This window comes from Geotrypetes seraphini, chromosome 13 (genome assembly GCF_902459505.1).
Source record: "Geotrypetes seraphini chromosome 13, aGeoSer1.1, whole genome shotgun sequence".
NCBI lineage: Eukaryota > Metazoa > Chordata > Amphibia > Gymnophiona > Dermophiidae > Geotrypetes > Geotrypetes seraphini.
In genome coordinates, this window is record NC_047096.1 from 53,051,512 (window position 1) to 53,067,806 (window position 16,295).

The following is a 16,295-nucleotide window of genomic DNA, read 5'->3' on the forward strand; positions in this document are numbered from 1 at the left end:
GTCCATATGTTCGTCAAAGTTGCTCATGTAAACCACTCTAAATTGACTTCATAGTCATTAGTTTGTGGTATCAAATCTTTAAATAAATAATAAACAATGAATTTTAGAGTTTAATTACATGTTGAATGAAGACATATTTTCTCTGATTTGTTTTAAATTTACTACTTGATATCTTCATTCCATGCCCCATAGTCTTAGCATTGTTGGAACGAGTAAACAAGCGATTCATATCTACCCATTTCACGCCACTTGGTATTTTGTAGATCTTATATTCTACCTTTGCAGATGCTATTTCTTGCATCTATTGTTTGTAACCCTGCTTCCTTTGCAGTCACTTTTGATAACTATGCTGTGAAACCATTGGGCCCCCTTGTGGCCAAAATAAAGGAGCTATCTCTATTGAAATGCATTGGACTGGAAGAATTATTTCACCAGAGAGACCAGAAATATGGCCCTTTTGCCATTTCTCTTCCCTTAGTATGCTGTTGTAATTTCAGATAGGCCGCCTCATGCCTCCCTCTTTCTTCTCCTCTGAGCCTCTGGCACAGAGGCAAACTGCCAGAGACAAATGCTTCAGGTCAGCATTTGCAAATTGCTTGGCAAACAGCAGTGAAAACCAAGTGTGGAGCTGTCGGCTTCTCATCAAAGGCCATTTTGCAAGCAGCAGGGCTGTGAATACATCTTTAGTTTTGTTATTTTTTAAGTAATAACTCAGCTGTTTTAAATAGCATAAATATAACAATCCTTGCTTTCTGTTTTAAAATTTTATGGGGTAGTTTGATCATTTTCCAAGGAATATTTTTCCAAGAAAAGCCAAAGAGCAATAAAATATTGTGGTATGCAGCCTATACCTGCTAGGAGTGTCCCCAGTGCAGTGCACAGTTCAAGAGCTGACATTCCACAAGCAGCTCCATTTAAATCCCAAACTGAGACATTGGATGACTTTCCTTCTTTGACCTATAGAGGGAGCGGGAGAGCAGAAGTGTAGGTTTCCATCCCCCACATAATCCTAGGTTAGTTCCCAGGAAATCCTTTTCACCTGAGGGTTTGGGGCGTGGCTGCAGACTGTTAACACAGAGAGCTGAACTGTAAGAGAGGCGGAGGCAGAAGCAGAATCTGAAGGAGCAGGAGCAGCTAGAGGACGGGCAGCGGCGCTCAGGGTTGAGAGCTCTGAATGGCAGCGAGCATATGGAAAGCATGGATCTGACTGAGGCTGGAGCGGAACCGCCTCTCTGCATGCCTGAAGATCCTCAGGACATGGAGCTGGAGCCAGAGCCATATGCTGAGCTACAGAATGGAGCCCTGCCCATGGAGGTTTGCTGTTTCAGAGGCAAGTAGTTGAAACTGCTTAAGTAATAACTGCAACCTTGCTTAACTAAGCTAATTCAAAGTTCTTTTTTTTGGTGACACCCTGAAGGAGCTGGGGTGCTTGGAGGCACCTGATAAGAACTGAGAAAGACTTATTTTGGGGTTTTCTGTTTCCCCTGGGTGGGGGAAGGACTGTTCCAGTCCCAGGCAGTGGGGTCTGCCCCGCGTTTTCTGTGGTGGGATTGAGGGCCTATTATTGGCAAAGTTATTACCACGCGGAGCACACTGCCTGGCCAGCACGTCAGCTGCTGGGAGGGTCAGGGCCGTAGCACTGACTCAGGCTGAAGATTTCAGCACAAGAGACTGTTTTTGCTTTGAAGCTTTACAAGTCATTGGACTGTTAATTGGCTGGAGTGCCAGCCACAGCTTTGGGAAAGATTTGCCTTATGTGTTTGGACTTGTATCTAACCAACATTCACCCAGAGACTGTTTAACTGCATATTTTGAGTGTTTTGGGGACTATTCTTGATAGTTGAACATCCTGACAAGTTTGTGTCTTTCTTTTGAAGCTGAGTACGATGGAAACAAGCAAAGCTAGCTTGAGTATTTTAATTTGAAGAATAAACCCAGTTATTTCCTGAAGATTACTTACCTGGTGTGGTGGTGTTCCCTTCTGATAACACTTCTTTTTTCCTTCCTTTTGCTGCCTGCAGCAGCTCACAAGAGTTTTTCCTTGTCCCGGTGTCCCAGGACCCATTGACCTGAGGCTGCCGGTGACAATATTAAAAGGAAAGGAGCCATAAGAGTTTCCAAGTGCCTAAGAGGGGTATAATCAAAAGAAACGTCTAAGTCTGATTTGGACGTAGGATGCTAGTCGCCCAAAGTCGGCAGCGGCAAAATGTTAATTCTCGAAAATTACATCCAAAATTTTTTTTTGCAAAAATCATCTACCTATACGTCCAGGAGTTTGATTGTCCAGACCGCCACTACGTCTATCTTTATACCACATTCTCGACCAAAAATTCATCCAAGTCTGAAACATTCAGAACAAGACCTTTTGGATGTGGGAGGGGGCAGCATTGTGATGGGCCATCCAGACATGGCAATAGAGCAGTGGAGCACCTTACAGGGCACTGCTGTGAACTTCACAAAAAGGGTGCCACATAAACATCTCACCACAACTCCCTTATAGGTCATGGTAAGTACCCAAAAACCCACTATACCCACCTGTCTACAACTCCAATGGCCCTTATGGCTGCAGGTGGCACCTATATGGCAGCAGATATCTCCGATATTCAATCCTATTAACAACCAACTGCAAATCCTTCCTACCTATCCAGGTCTTTGCATATTGTAAACTTTGTTGTTGTTCTTCTAATGATACGAGTAAATGGCCGATCAAATTCAACAAACCTTCCACCTTAACCTTAAACCAGAATGTGTTTAATATGAGAGTGTGCTGAAAAGTTCTCAGCCCAACCAACCAACTTCCTAAATTCTGAGCGTTATTTTGCCACTCTAGCTGAAAAGAGTGTTATCTTATTTCGTTAAGTGCCAATTTACAGAAATGAAATTCTATGTTTTGACATTGTTTCAGATCACTGATTGAACCATATCCATGTCATTCTCATCTGGGTCGGGCTGAGAACTTTTGTATACTCCCTCGTATTTATATACTGCATTATAATCATAAAATGATGATAAATTGACATATCTCTGAGGTGTTTTATGAAGAAAGATACTAAAATCTGTTGGGTTTTTTTCAGGTGGGCGAAAGGTGGTCGCATAATTAAGGAAGCCATGGGTGACACTTATGAGGTGACTGTGGACCACACTTACTTCTCTGACCAAGTGTCCTGTGAGGTGACCAATGCATTAGGAAGTACCAACGTCAGCAGAACTGTGGATGTATATTGTAAGAACACACATTCAATTGAAGAGCCTAGATTACCTAGATAAGAAAGAGCATTTCTGGGTGGTTGAAATGGGTATAAAGAGAACGATGTGGGGAAGGGGTGAAATTACTCACGTTCTCTCCATATCATCCTTCAAAGAGCTTTCAAAATGTTTGTGTGTACCTCTTTTATCATGGTAACTCAGGTGGTATCTTTTAAAGCAGCAATATACCCCTCCCCCCCTTTTACTAAGCCGCAATAGCGGTTATTAGCACAGGGAGCTGAGCTGAATGCTCCCAGTGCTCATAGGAACTCTATGAGAGTCTTGAGTAGTGCAGAGCATTCCACACGGCTCCCTGCGCTAAAAACCATTATCAAGGTTTAGTAAAAGGGTTGGGGGTAAGTTTTTTTGTGTAAATAATTCAGTCGTTAAGTCAAAATCACTGAAGTTTTCATCTTTTCATTTTATCTGAATTTTTTTTTTTTTAGTCTTTATTCGTTTTAAAGCTAACAATAAGTGCAACATATTTTACAAATATTTTACACTTTAAACAGCACTTAAATTAAATCAAATTATATTTCATAACAAATACGTGTCTCTTCCCCCACCCCTTATACACACAAAAATTACAATCAACAATAAATTAAATTAAAGGTATTTTCCTACCCTGGACGTGTATAATCAGAGGGCTAAATCAATAATCACTCCTTACAGAATTTTGTCAATGGTTCCCAAACATCCTTAAATTTTCTATAATGTCCCAGTTGTATGGCAATCATACTTTCCAGTTTAAAAGTGTAGCATAAAGATTCCCACCAGAAATTATAATTTAATCGGTTCCAGTTTTTCCAATTCTTCAAAATAAGTTGTATGGCAACTCCTGTCATAATAAAGAAAAGTTTGTTGTTATGGGAATTTAATTTGAGAATATCTTGGAGTTGAAATAATTTTGAAATGCTTCTGTTCTAGCATACCTGTCAATAGGGATCTGATTCTTTTAAACTATTCTGCTCCTGGAGAATGTACTTCAGTTTTCAGATCTGTTGAAGTTAATCGAATTCATTCTGTAGTGTACTCACACTGTATTTGTTCCCACACAATTCTGAAATTGATTCCACAACTCCACACACATGCAATAGGAGTCACTCCTGGAATAATTAATCCTGGTTAATTGCCCTAAATGAGATTAGTCACTTCAGGATTAAGGTAAACTCCTTGGTTGTTCTCCTATTGTAACATGAGAAGCAGCATTCACTCACAGTCTATAGGGGGCATAAAACAATCTGAATTTCTCAATGAATATATACTATACAGTATGTTAGTTATCAAGTAACTCTGACCTTTTAAAGGTACAGTAATTATGCCTGCTTTTAAATCTTTGGGGGAATATAATCATACTCCTATTTCTAACAATCATCCTTCCATAATCTCCTCATATTGAATGTGAAAGTGCATTTGCTGTAGACCAGGCTTGTCCAATCCTTCTCTGTTGGGGGTCACATTTTATATTTTGTAACATTCAAAGGGTGATCTCCCACAGTCCATGGCGATACCAGAAATTCAATGCCAGCAGTTTATCTAGTGACCAGCATTGAATGTCCAGTCTATTTTTGACTGGCCAAGACATAGCTGGCTAGGCCAGTGTTCAGCAATTTGCCAGCCAAGTCTTAATGGCCAAAGATAGACCACCCTTTTAGGTGACTCTGTCTAGCTGTTAAGGCACTGAATATAGGCAGTGACCAGCTATGTCACGCTGGTCACCAGCCAATCTGCTTCAGCAGGAGATGGCCAGATATTTCCCACTGAATATCACCAGAAAGCTGGCTATATGCTGTTTAGCCAGTCAGGAGCTGTTCCAGGCTGGCTAAATAGCACTGAATATCAGGTCAAAGCCTTTCAAGAGCATATTTATTTATTAACCACTTTTCATGCAGAGGTTCACTCAAAGCAGTTTACAATACACTGAATAGTAAAAGTATTTTTCCTGTCTGTCCCAGCAGGCTTGTAATCTAACTGTGGTACCTGGGGCAATGGAGGGATTAAGGGGCAGATTCTCAAAACTAAAATCTGCCTTTAATGTGCTTGCTAAACAGGTTCCAGCTGCTTTACCGTGCATGTATTGTAGTGGCGGATTATCAAAATGGCTTACCAAGGTCTTTTCCACGTTTTCTAGCTGTCTCCAATACTGCCATGCAAATGTAGTACAATGAGATCATTAGTATTAAAACGAGCACTAGGAGCGATTCTCTATAATCGCCAAGTGATTCTCTAACCTCATTGTGCCACATATGCTGTCATTGCCTTACTTTCTGATCCGTACCTGAGCACTGATTGGCTCAGGCACTAACAGGAAAGTAAGGTTTGACAGCTAATAAACCCCCCCCCCCCCACACACACATTAAAAATAAATAAATAAATAAAGATCAGCAGGAGAGATGCCCAATTTCTCCTGCTGTGTCGCAAAATCACCTGACACTACTAACTCCCCCCTCCCCCCACAGCAGGAAAAATGCCCACTCCCTCCTGTTGCCAAGCAATGCCCCCTCGATACCCCCTGAAGGCAGCAGGAGAGATGCCCACTCCATCTGTCGCCAATGTCAAGCAACCCCCCCACCTGACATCCCCATCCCAGCAGCGAGAGAGATGCCCACTCCCTCCCGCCGCCAAGCAATGCATCGCCTGACACCTCCCCAGCAGTGGAAGAGATGCCTACTCCCTTCCGGCATCACACAACCCCTCCCACACAACCCCGTGTCTCTGACAGGGATGCACCGGGGAGGGGCCTAAGGCTCTGATTGGCCCAGGTTGTTTAAGGCCCCTCCTAAGGGAGTGGACATCCATCCTGCCAATGTTTCTGCAAAAGGTACAGGGGGTGTCAGGATGTCAGAGGGGCATCAGGGGATGTTATATGGGTGTGCAGGGATGTCAGAGGGGTATTGGGGGTATGTGTAGGTGTCAGGGTGGTATTGGGGGGAATATGTGGTGTTGAGAAGGGGTGTGCAGATGTCAGAACAATGTAGGGGGGAATGTGCAGTGTCGGGAGAGGGTGAGAGGGATGATGGGGGTGTGGGAATGTCAGAGGGGTGTCGGGTAGATGTCAGAGGGGTGTTAGGGGGCTGGGGAGATCAGGGGGATGTTGGGGCCTAGGTTAGTAGTAGGACAATTGGTAAGGCAATTGGGTACGGCAATTGGATACACCAATTGGGAGGATAACATTTGGTAGGAAGATCCTACCAATTGTCATCCTACCAATTATCTTCCTACCAATTGTCGGAATCCCTTTAAGATGCATAAAGTCCTCTGAACTCTCACTCATCAATCTCAGTTTAAAAATAAAAAAGAAAAGGCAACATTTTTTCTTCTTTAACTCTCCCTAGAGCAAGTCCCTGATAAAGCAAATTGATTCACACAGTATGCATATCTGCATGTATGGATAGAGCTGCCATTTGCAATTTTACATGTGATGTTGTTTGTGACATTCTTCCATAGGAAATTGCTTTCAGAACTGCAGGAGAACGTTAAGAGAACACTCTACAAATCCTATATTCCAGTGGCATAAAGTGGGTTCATCACTTGCCACAGATTTTTTGTCAGAATTACTGAGAACATGGTGCTTACTCTTTTGTTTCAACTGTGTGGCCTATTACATAGAAAGTCTTTGGTTAAAAAAAAATAATAATAAAAAATAAAATTAGATGCTCTCTTCCAAGCCTCTTCATGCCAAAATGAGAATACAGTGCCTGCTTTTGCAAGGTGTTTTCTGGCCTTTTGTGCCAATGGAATAAATCTTGTTTTTCATGTCTCCTGCTACCAGCCTGCCAGCATGAATTTCAGGCAAGCTGCCCTAGCAGCAGAAGATGCTTAATCACACCAAAACTGCTGCTTGTGACCCTGGGCAAGTCACTCAATCTTCAATTGCCCTAGGTACGTTAAATAGATTGTGAACCCACCGGGACAGATAGGGAAAATGCTTGAGTACCTGATTGTAAACTGCTTAGATAACTCTGATGGGCGGTATATAAATACCTAATATAAATAAATAAATAAATAAAACATCTTTGAAACGATGCATGGTCCCCTGTGCATGCTGGGATCGATATAAGAATTCAGCCGAGCAGTTCTTAAGAATTGCCCGTTTGGAAATTTGACAGAAGAGGGGAAAGAAAATCTTTCTGTCTTTTGTCAGGTTATTAAAAAGGTGCACAGGTCCCTATAGAGAGCATAATAGGAGAAAACTAGTGAGCTTGGGGTTGAGAACTGGTTTCTTGTAATCAAAACAGGCAGAACTGGTCCTGGTTGTACTTCATTACACCTCAACCCCCCTCCTCCCCCACACCCACACATAGTAAAATAGTTCCAGCTGCTAAAAGGATCACAGAAACTGAGAAAATGACAGATAAAGATCACAAGGAGGTGGAAGAGTAGCCTAGAGATAACCATGCAGGGAAGTCTGTTTCATTTCCTGGTGCTGCTCCTTGCAATCTTGGGCAGATCACTTTACCCTCGATTGCCTCAGGTATAAACTTAGGGGTCCCTAATGCAGCAAAAACAGCCTAATGTGGGATGCACTAAATGCATTCCGCGTAGTTTAGCCATTTACATGTGCTAACCATGCACTAAACTTTTTTTTTTTTAGGTGCATGTCAGGGGCAAAGAGTGGGCATTCCTGTGCTATCTATATTACCATACAGTATCTGGTTAGTGCATGGATAACGCAGGAGCCCTTACTGCCTACAAATAGGTAGTGGTAAGTGGTCACATGTAGAGAGTTGCGCGGGGTCAGAAATCCCACCTATCCCCGCCCGTCCCTGCCAGGATCCTCTCCATCCCCACCCATCCCCGTCAGGATCCTCTCCGTCCCCACTCATCCCCGCAAGGAATTACCTCCATCCCCACCCGTCCCCATAAAAAGCAGCAATTACTTCTGACAGGATCATCAATTCCACAGTTTCTTTTGTGTTTACGCTGCTGTTTTCCTTGTGGAATCTCTTTGGTGGAACCCTTTTTTTGTTTTCTGTTCAGGTAATTAACTTATAAATCCCCTCTTTTACTAAGGCTGACGTATCCATTATATTATATGGACGAACCCTGCTTCCAAAGCCTTTCATCCCCGTGGGAGTCCCGTTGGCTAGAAGGGGGTCCCCGTGGGTGTCCCATGGACCAGAGGGGAGTCCCTGTGGGAGTCCCGTAGGGTTAGGGGGGATTCCTGCGGGACCCGCGGGATTCCTGAGATCCCCATTCCTGTGCAGACCTCTAGTCTCATGGTCATTAATTAAATAAATAGAAAATTGGGGTTTCTATCACTGTGATAAGAATCACCTTAGCACACAGGAATGACCACATACAGGCACAATAAGTTCATTTGTTGCCCACATCTTAGTAAAATTAGATTGTGAATCTCCAGGGATAGGGAAATACCTAGCGTACCTGAATGTAATTCACCTGGAAAATAAGACTAAGAATATTATAATGCCTCGGTTTCACTCCATGATGCAACTTCACCTTGAGTACCTCATTCAGCTCTGGTCTCCTTATCTCAAAAAACATATAGCGGCACTAGAAAAGGTTCAAAGAAGAGCGACCAAGATGATAAAGGGGATGGAACTCCTCTCGTATGAGGAAAGACTAAAGAGGTTAGGGGTCTTCAGCTTGGAAAAGAGACAGCTGAGGGGAGATAGGATTGAAGTCAACAAAATCCAGAGTTGTGTAAAACAGGTACAAATGGATCGAATTTTTACTGCATCAAGATTTACAAAGATTAGGGGGAATTCAATGAAATTAGAGTAATACTTTTAAAACCAATAAGAGGAAATATTTTTTTCACTCAGAGAATAGTTAAGCACTGGAATGCATTGCCAGAGGATGTGGTGAGAGTGGTTAATGTAGCTGGTTTAAAAAAGGTTTGGACAAATTCCTGGAGGAAAAGTCCATAGTCTGCTGTTGAGACAGACATTGGGGAAGCCACTGCTTGCCCTGGATTGGTGGCATGGAATGCTTCTATTTTTGCCAGGTACTTGTGACTTGGATTGGCCCGCTGTGAAGACAGGATACTGGGCTAGATGGACCATTGGTCTGACCCAGTAAAGCTATTCTTATGTTCTTAAAAAGTATTATTGCTTCCTTTTTTAAATAATTATACCTCTTCCTATGCACTCTATTGTTCCATTGACTATCCTATAACTCTATCACACTACAAGGGGCTGCTGAAAAGTTGTGTATAGCGTTGCGTACGTCTAGTAGTGCTATAGAAATAATTAATAGTAGTAGTAGTAGTTCAGAGTAGAGAATGACACGGTGACAAAATTCATCACTGTCTCCGTCCCCGCGGATAACCGCGGTAAACCATCTTCATGTCATTCTTTAAGGAGAGAGGGAAGAATCAGAGTATGAATGGCCACAACCACTGACCCACAAGCTTTGCTTTGAATAATGCTAGTGTAGAAGGACTGAAGCCGAAATAGACACTAAAAAATGACATGGGATTATTTCCCGCGGTTATCCGCGGGGACGGGGACGGTGATGAATTTTGTCACCGTGTCATTCTCTAGTTCAGAGCATTGTGCAACATCGGGTGCCTGGGAGCTCTGAACCAAATCTGGCACTGGGGAAGAAGAGTGCGTATGAACCAGAAAAGGATATTCTCTCCCTTGCCCAAAATTTTGCATCCCTAATCTAGGGCCTTAGAAAAATTATTTAAGTTTTAAATGTATATAAGTCATGAAAAAAAGCATTGATTTTTCAAACTTTTTGATCTTGTGGAGTACATAATGTTATTATTCAGAAGCAATCATAAGAAGTTCTTTTGGCACAGATCATAGACAAGCATATGATTATACAGTGGAAGCTATTTTTCAGTTTCATGTCTGACACCTGAATTTCTCAGAGAAAAAGAAAGACTACATGTATTGTAGACAAATGAAAAAATTATATGTCAAATAGTATACATATGAATGAAGAAACCCATAAAAACAAAGCGAGAAACAAGTTAGAATAAATTTATTAAAGAACAGGAATAGATTAAAGTGACTCGAAAAAAAAGAGAAATTAATGGTTATATTGATCTTCACATCAGTAGACTGCCTGAAAAGTTGGTATGTATTAGATAGTATTACTTATTTGGATACTGCGTTTTTGATCCCTCTCTCCTAAACAGTTGGACCCAGAATGGCAACAGAACCGCAGTCTCTTCTAGTGGACCTGGGCTCAGATGCGGTGTTTCGTTGTGCATGGAGAGGAAACCCCTCGCTAACCATCGTGTGGATGAAGAGGGGCTCTGGAGTGGTAAGCATCAGGTTCTGGAGTTACAAGGGGCCACTGAAAAGTTCTCAGCCAACCAACAAAGTTGGGGCAGTCTCCATCGAGGGCTATATTCTTAGTCCAGTGATTTTCCACTTTTTTTGTTCCGTCGGTAAAATATAGAACGACAAAAGGATATGTTTCTAAGATAATGGTCATAATATCAACTTCATGAGATATACAGGCTTACTAATCTCATCCAGAACTTTTAAGTTCAATAGTCCTTTTGTAGACAGGGTCAATACTGAAATCTAGTCAGTGGTGAATTTCTGTTAGGACATGGCAAGTGGCTGACCCATAACCTTTCTGAGCTTATTTCCTTTCTCCACTGCTTCTAGAAACCCATTTATCTGGATAGCATGTGCTACTGTCCAAATAAGTGTATTTGAATATCAGATCCATAGTTTTTAGATACCATAAATACTCAAAATTAAACCTATCCAAATATAAACCTAGATGACATTTCTCCCCTAAAATAAGAGAGAAAATTTTTAACTCAAATATAAACTGATAGTTTATATTCAAGTACTGGTAACAGGACAGAAGCAATCCCTCTTCCCTTCACCAGTGTCCTGTCTGCCAGCTCTGCTGACAGACATTCTGCCCCCCTTCCTGGACCCTTTGCAGGCCTCCAGTACTTCTCTAGTGGTCCAGTGGTGTGGGGAGCCGGAGCTACTGATTGATCCCTCCCTCCCTCATGGTGACTTTGCCTCCACAACTAACTAACCAGCCCAATCCCGTCCCTCTTCCAGGCCTATCATAGGTCCCTGGTGGTCCAGCATTGAGGCAGGGCAGGAGCAATCCTTCTACATTCCTGCCCAGCAGTCTCTGTGGTTTAAAAAAAAAAGGCTGTTGTGAATTCCCGAAGCAACCTTTCTCGAAACCTGGCACCACTGGACCACCAAGGCAGTATTGGAGGTCCGCGGTGGGTCCAGGAAGGGGGGGGGGGGGGCTAAATGAGACTCAAATATAAACCAAGACCCCCATTTTAGGGCCATTTTTTTGACATAGAAATCTTGGTTTATATTCGAGTATACAGTAAAACCTTGGATTGAAAGTGTTTTGCCACACAAGCAAAACATTTCATTAAATTTTAACTTGATATACAAGCAAAGTCTTGCAATACGAGTACATACAGTATACATGCGTCACATCATCACAACTGAGCCGATGGTTCTTCTCTCTCTGATTCTTCTGGAGCGAAGTGACTGTTCTAAACGACTGAGGTTTGGCAATACAAGTATGTATAGTATTTTGGATTAAAGTTTTTGGATTGTGGAACGAATCGTCTGCGTTTCCATTATTTCTTATGGGGCAATTCGCTTTGATATACGAGTGCTTTGGATTACAAGCATGCTTCTGGAACGAATTATGCTCGCAAACCAAGGTTTTACTATATATGGTAAATCACAGTAGTTGATTCTTGTCAAAAGAGCAGATTCTTCTCATGTAAACCTTTAATGAGGGAGCAGCACAGTGATGCCATTAGACATTTCTAAAAGTTCCTTTTGACTGGCTAATGTTCGGTTATTGTGCTGACTTATCTAATAAATGATCATTGGCGTTTACTAACCCCCTCTTTTACTAAGGCGCTCTAGCTGATATAGCCCACACTAAATGCTAATGCATCCATATAATATAATGGACGCATTAGCGTTAAGCGCACGCTAGATCGGCTGGCATGCCTTAGTAAAAGGACCCCTATAAGAGGTGTCTTTTATGTCTTTTGGATGACTATGAAGTAATAACTTCGGGTGCATTTTAGTCTTTAATTTTTTTGTTTTGTGGATGCCTGAGAGTAATATTTACATAAAATATAAATAAAATTTTCTGAAGTCAGAACAAGAGATGATCTGTTGCTTTACAAAAAGTATTCAGGTCCCAATGCCAAGTTCTTCTTTGTCTTTCATCAAATGGCATTATACAATGCCTTCTACAGGTCAGCTGAGCATTATGCCTGTTTTGAGAAGGGTATTAGCTGTCATCTTGAATAATACACCACACTTTGGCATAACAGAACAAGTGATAATATCAGAAAGACAGATTCTAGAAACTGATTGTCTGTCATAGTTATAAGAACATAAGAACACTAGTCTTATAGCCCGTTACATTAACGGGTGCTAGAATATATGTGTGTGTGTCTGTTTTGGGGTTTTTTTCTCTCTCCTTAGCCGCTTTCTGTATTTCTGTCTGTCTTTTTTTTTTTTTTCCTTGGCTGTCCACTACCACCCCTTGCCTGCTCCCCCTGTCCATTCTCCCTTCCTTTTACCTCCCCTGTGTCCTCCACCACCCCATCACTGCTCACCTTATCCAGCAGAAGCCCTTCTCCCTTTGTTTTACCTCCCCTTGTCCATCATCACCTCCTTCCTGCTCCCCCTGTCCAGCAGTAGGCCTGTCTTCATTTTTCTGCCCCCCTCCCTGTTCATCAGCACCTCTTCCCCTGTCCATCAACCCCTTTTCTGCCCTCCATTTCCCTCCCACCCCACTTCCTTGTGCAGTATTTTCCTCCCCCCCCCACACCTTCCTCCTGAACTGCATGGCCTACTTATGTTGAAATGCTTTCGGGGTTTGGCTGCCGCGGCCTGCAGCCGCCGACAGCCGCCACGGCCAGCAGCCACCGCGGCCGACATCCGACTCGGGCCGCCGCGGTGGACATCCGCCTCCTAGGGGGGGAGGAAGAGAGAGAGAGAGCTTCGGGCGGCCAGCAGCCACCGCGGCCGACATCCGACTCGGGCCGCCGCGGTGGACATCCGCCTCCTAGGGGGGGAGGAAGAGAGAGAGCGAGCTTCGGGCGGCCAGCAGCCACCGCGGCCGACATCCGCCTCGGGCTGCCGACAGCCGCCGCGGTCGACATCTACCTCAGGGAGAGGGAGAGAGAGAGCTTCACGTGCATGCGCACTCCTATCTGCGGTGCCCTACAGCTCACAGAAAATGGACGCACGCGATGGGAGTGCGCATGCGCGGTCTAGCGTTTTATTATATTAGATAAGCAATGCCTCCACTGGGTCAGACCTGAGGTCCATCATGCCCAGCAGCCCACTCATGCGGCAACCCAACAGGTCCAGGACCTGTGCAGTAATCCTCTATCTATACCCTTTTATCCCCTTTTCCAACAGGAAATTGTCCAATCCTTTCTTAAACCCCAGTACCGTACTCTGCCCTATTACTTCCTCTGGAAGTGCATTCCAGGTGTCCATTCCAGTTATGTGGTGAATATTCAGCCGCCATGGTCAGCGATTTTTTAAACACTGGCCATAGCGGTTAAATTAAACATGGTTATCTAACAGTGTGATCGCAGATTCTGAGAGATGCAAAATATCGAGGTATAGCAGCACATGCTACAGCTATACATATAGGAGGGATATTCAAACCGCTATCTGGATAAAGTTAGGACAGCAATTTTTCTGGACTAATTTTATCCAAGTAGTTATCTAGATAGTTGGCTCAGTATTGCTGTTTGACAAAAAAAAAGCATGCGGGCCTCAAGAATTGGTGTACAGGAACAACCTTTAATTCAAGGACCCAACATGGGCTGTGTTTCGGCAAAATGCCTGCCTCAGGGTTCAGCTGTGCTTATTGTTCCAAAAATAAAAGATCCAGTGGTTTGTAGTCCAATATGTAATTAATTAAGAAATGTTGAACTGTATTGAAAAGCAGCATACCGTGTATGTGTGGCATAAAAACTCTCAGTAGCAATGTGTCCAGCTCAATCATATTTAAAAAAAAAACAACCAACTAAACTGTGCATGCATACAAAGTCCATATCCAGGGTATTTCCATTTATTAGGCTACTATGAGTCTAAGTCATGCCCCTTCTAGACCGAAATTGAGAGAGACCAAGTAACCTGGGGCAAGCATTTTGTCGAAACATAGCCCATGTCGGGTCCTTGAATAAAATCTGTTCCTACACACCAATTATTGAGGCCCAGGTGCTTTTCTTTTGTTGTGTTGGTTGTGCTATACCACTGATTCCGTCTCCTTCATGTGGACAGTATTGCTGCTAACAGAATAACCTTCCATTCCACCAACATTTGGGCACTATTCTTGCCTATAAAGTGCTTTGGGATGATCTGCTTCTCTATAATGATATAATAAGAACATAAGAGTTGCCATACTGGGACAGACTGAAGGTCTATCAAGCCCAGTATCCTGTTTCCAACAGTGGCCAACCCAGGTCCCAAGCACCTAGCTAGATCGCAAGTACTGTAGATTTTATGCTGCAGTGGATTTCCCAAAGCCATCTCAATAATGGTCTATGGACTTCTCTTATAGGAAATTATCCAAATCTTTTTTAAACCCCGCTAAGCTAACTGATTTCACCACATTCTCCAGCAATGAATTCCAGAGTTTAATTACACATTGTGTGAAGAAATATTTTCTCTGGTTTGTTTTAAATCTACTACTTAGTAGCTTCATCGTTTGTCCCCTAGTCCTAGTATTTTTGGAAAGAGTGAACAAGCGATTCACGTCTACCCTTTCCACTTCACTCATTATTTTATAGATATACTATTCTTTATGTCCCCTTACATTTCTTCCACTCCATGAATGATCATTTGGTTTTACCTAGTCCTTCTCAGGCTAGCGTGGAGCAGCTAGTCAAAGCACTTTTTTTGTCTAGCACCCACTTTGTGGAATAAACTCTCTCTGCCTTTGGGAATGTTAATCTTGACCAAGATAGGTTAATAAGTCTATTTACAGAGCAAGTTCTACTAACTAGAATGGTCTTTGTACTATAATTTTACTTGTGTGCTTATGCTTGATATATGAATTGCCTTTCCTATTTTCATGACCGTGTTACCATACCTTACCACACTTTTTCTTCTGTGCTGCAAGTTTCGACAAGGATTCAATGCAGTTTACAGCATGATTTCTAATCAGTGGTCATGAACAATGAGTTACAGGTTTGAAAAAATAGGATGTCTTTGGATATGAATTATAGGTTTAGACTGTCTCTGCATATTGAATTATAGGTTTGAAGAGATGAAATGAGTCTTTAGCATTCCCTTTCTTTTTTTTTTTTTTAATGCATTGTATATTTTTAACTCTGTTACCTAGATAAATTTTGCTCTGCAACTGTAGCAACCCTGACTCCTAAATCAAAATGGATAAATGTTTACTGGATATTGAGTAGTCCATCCAATTTATCTGTTAACCAGCACTGAATTTAGCTTATTTTGTTTCATGGTGACTGGTATTGGGTACTGACTATATTACTTGCTTTTGAATATGCAGCTTGGGGATTGCTGGAAGAACTAACATGTTTAGACAAGTTTAGAGAAGGTCCTTCAAGAAAAGTCCATAAGCCATTATTAAGATGGATTTGAGAAATTCCACTGCTTATTCCTAAGATAAGCAGCCTAAAATCTGTTTTTACTCTTTTGGGATCTTGCCAGGTACTTGTGATCTGCACCAACAAGAACCTTGAGATCTATTCAGGACAATAAATTAGTACTTCCATCAGTGAATAGGGCAAGGTGCGAGTTTACCCGAAATAATGCATTTTATTTCATGGCACCAAACCTATGGAACGGTTTGCCTCGAGATTTGAAGTTAGAGGAACATAAGAACATAAGAATATAAGCAATGCCTCTGCTGGGTCAGACCTGAGGTCCATCGTGCCCAGCAGTCCGCTCTCGCGGCGGCCCAACAGGTCCAGGACCTGTGCAGTAATCCTCTATCCCCTTTTCCAGTAGGTAATTGTCCAATCCTTTCTTAAACCCCATTACGGTACTCTGCCCTATTACGTCCTCTGGAAGCGCATTCCAGGTGTCCATCACACGTTGGGTAAAGAAGAA

General features: G+C 42.5%; 1 protein-coding gene across 6 annotated transcripts in view; it reads left to right on the forward strand.

The window, feature by feature from the left end:
- KIRREL3 (kirre like nephrin family adhesion molecule 3) overlaps positions 1–16,295 on the forward strand; it is a 1,600,598-nt gene that overhangs the window by 1,480,700 nt on the left and 103,603 nt on the right. For all 6 annotated transcript variants that reach the window (XM_033917922.1, XM_033917923.1, XM_033917927.1 and 3 more), the window contains 2 exons: positions 3,075–3,223; positions 10,358–10,485. In XM_033917922.1, the coding sequence (XP_033773813.1) occupies positions 3,075–3,223; positions 10,358–10,485 (277 nt within the window). The remainder of the gene's footprint in view (positions 1–3,074; positions 3,224–10,357; positions 10,486–16,295) is intronic.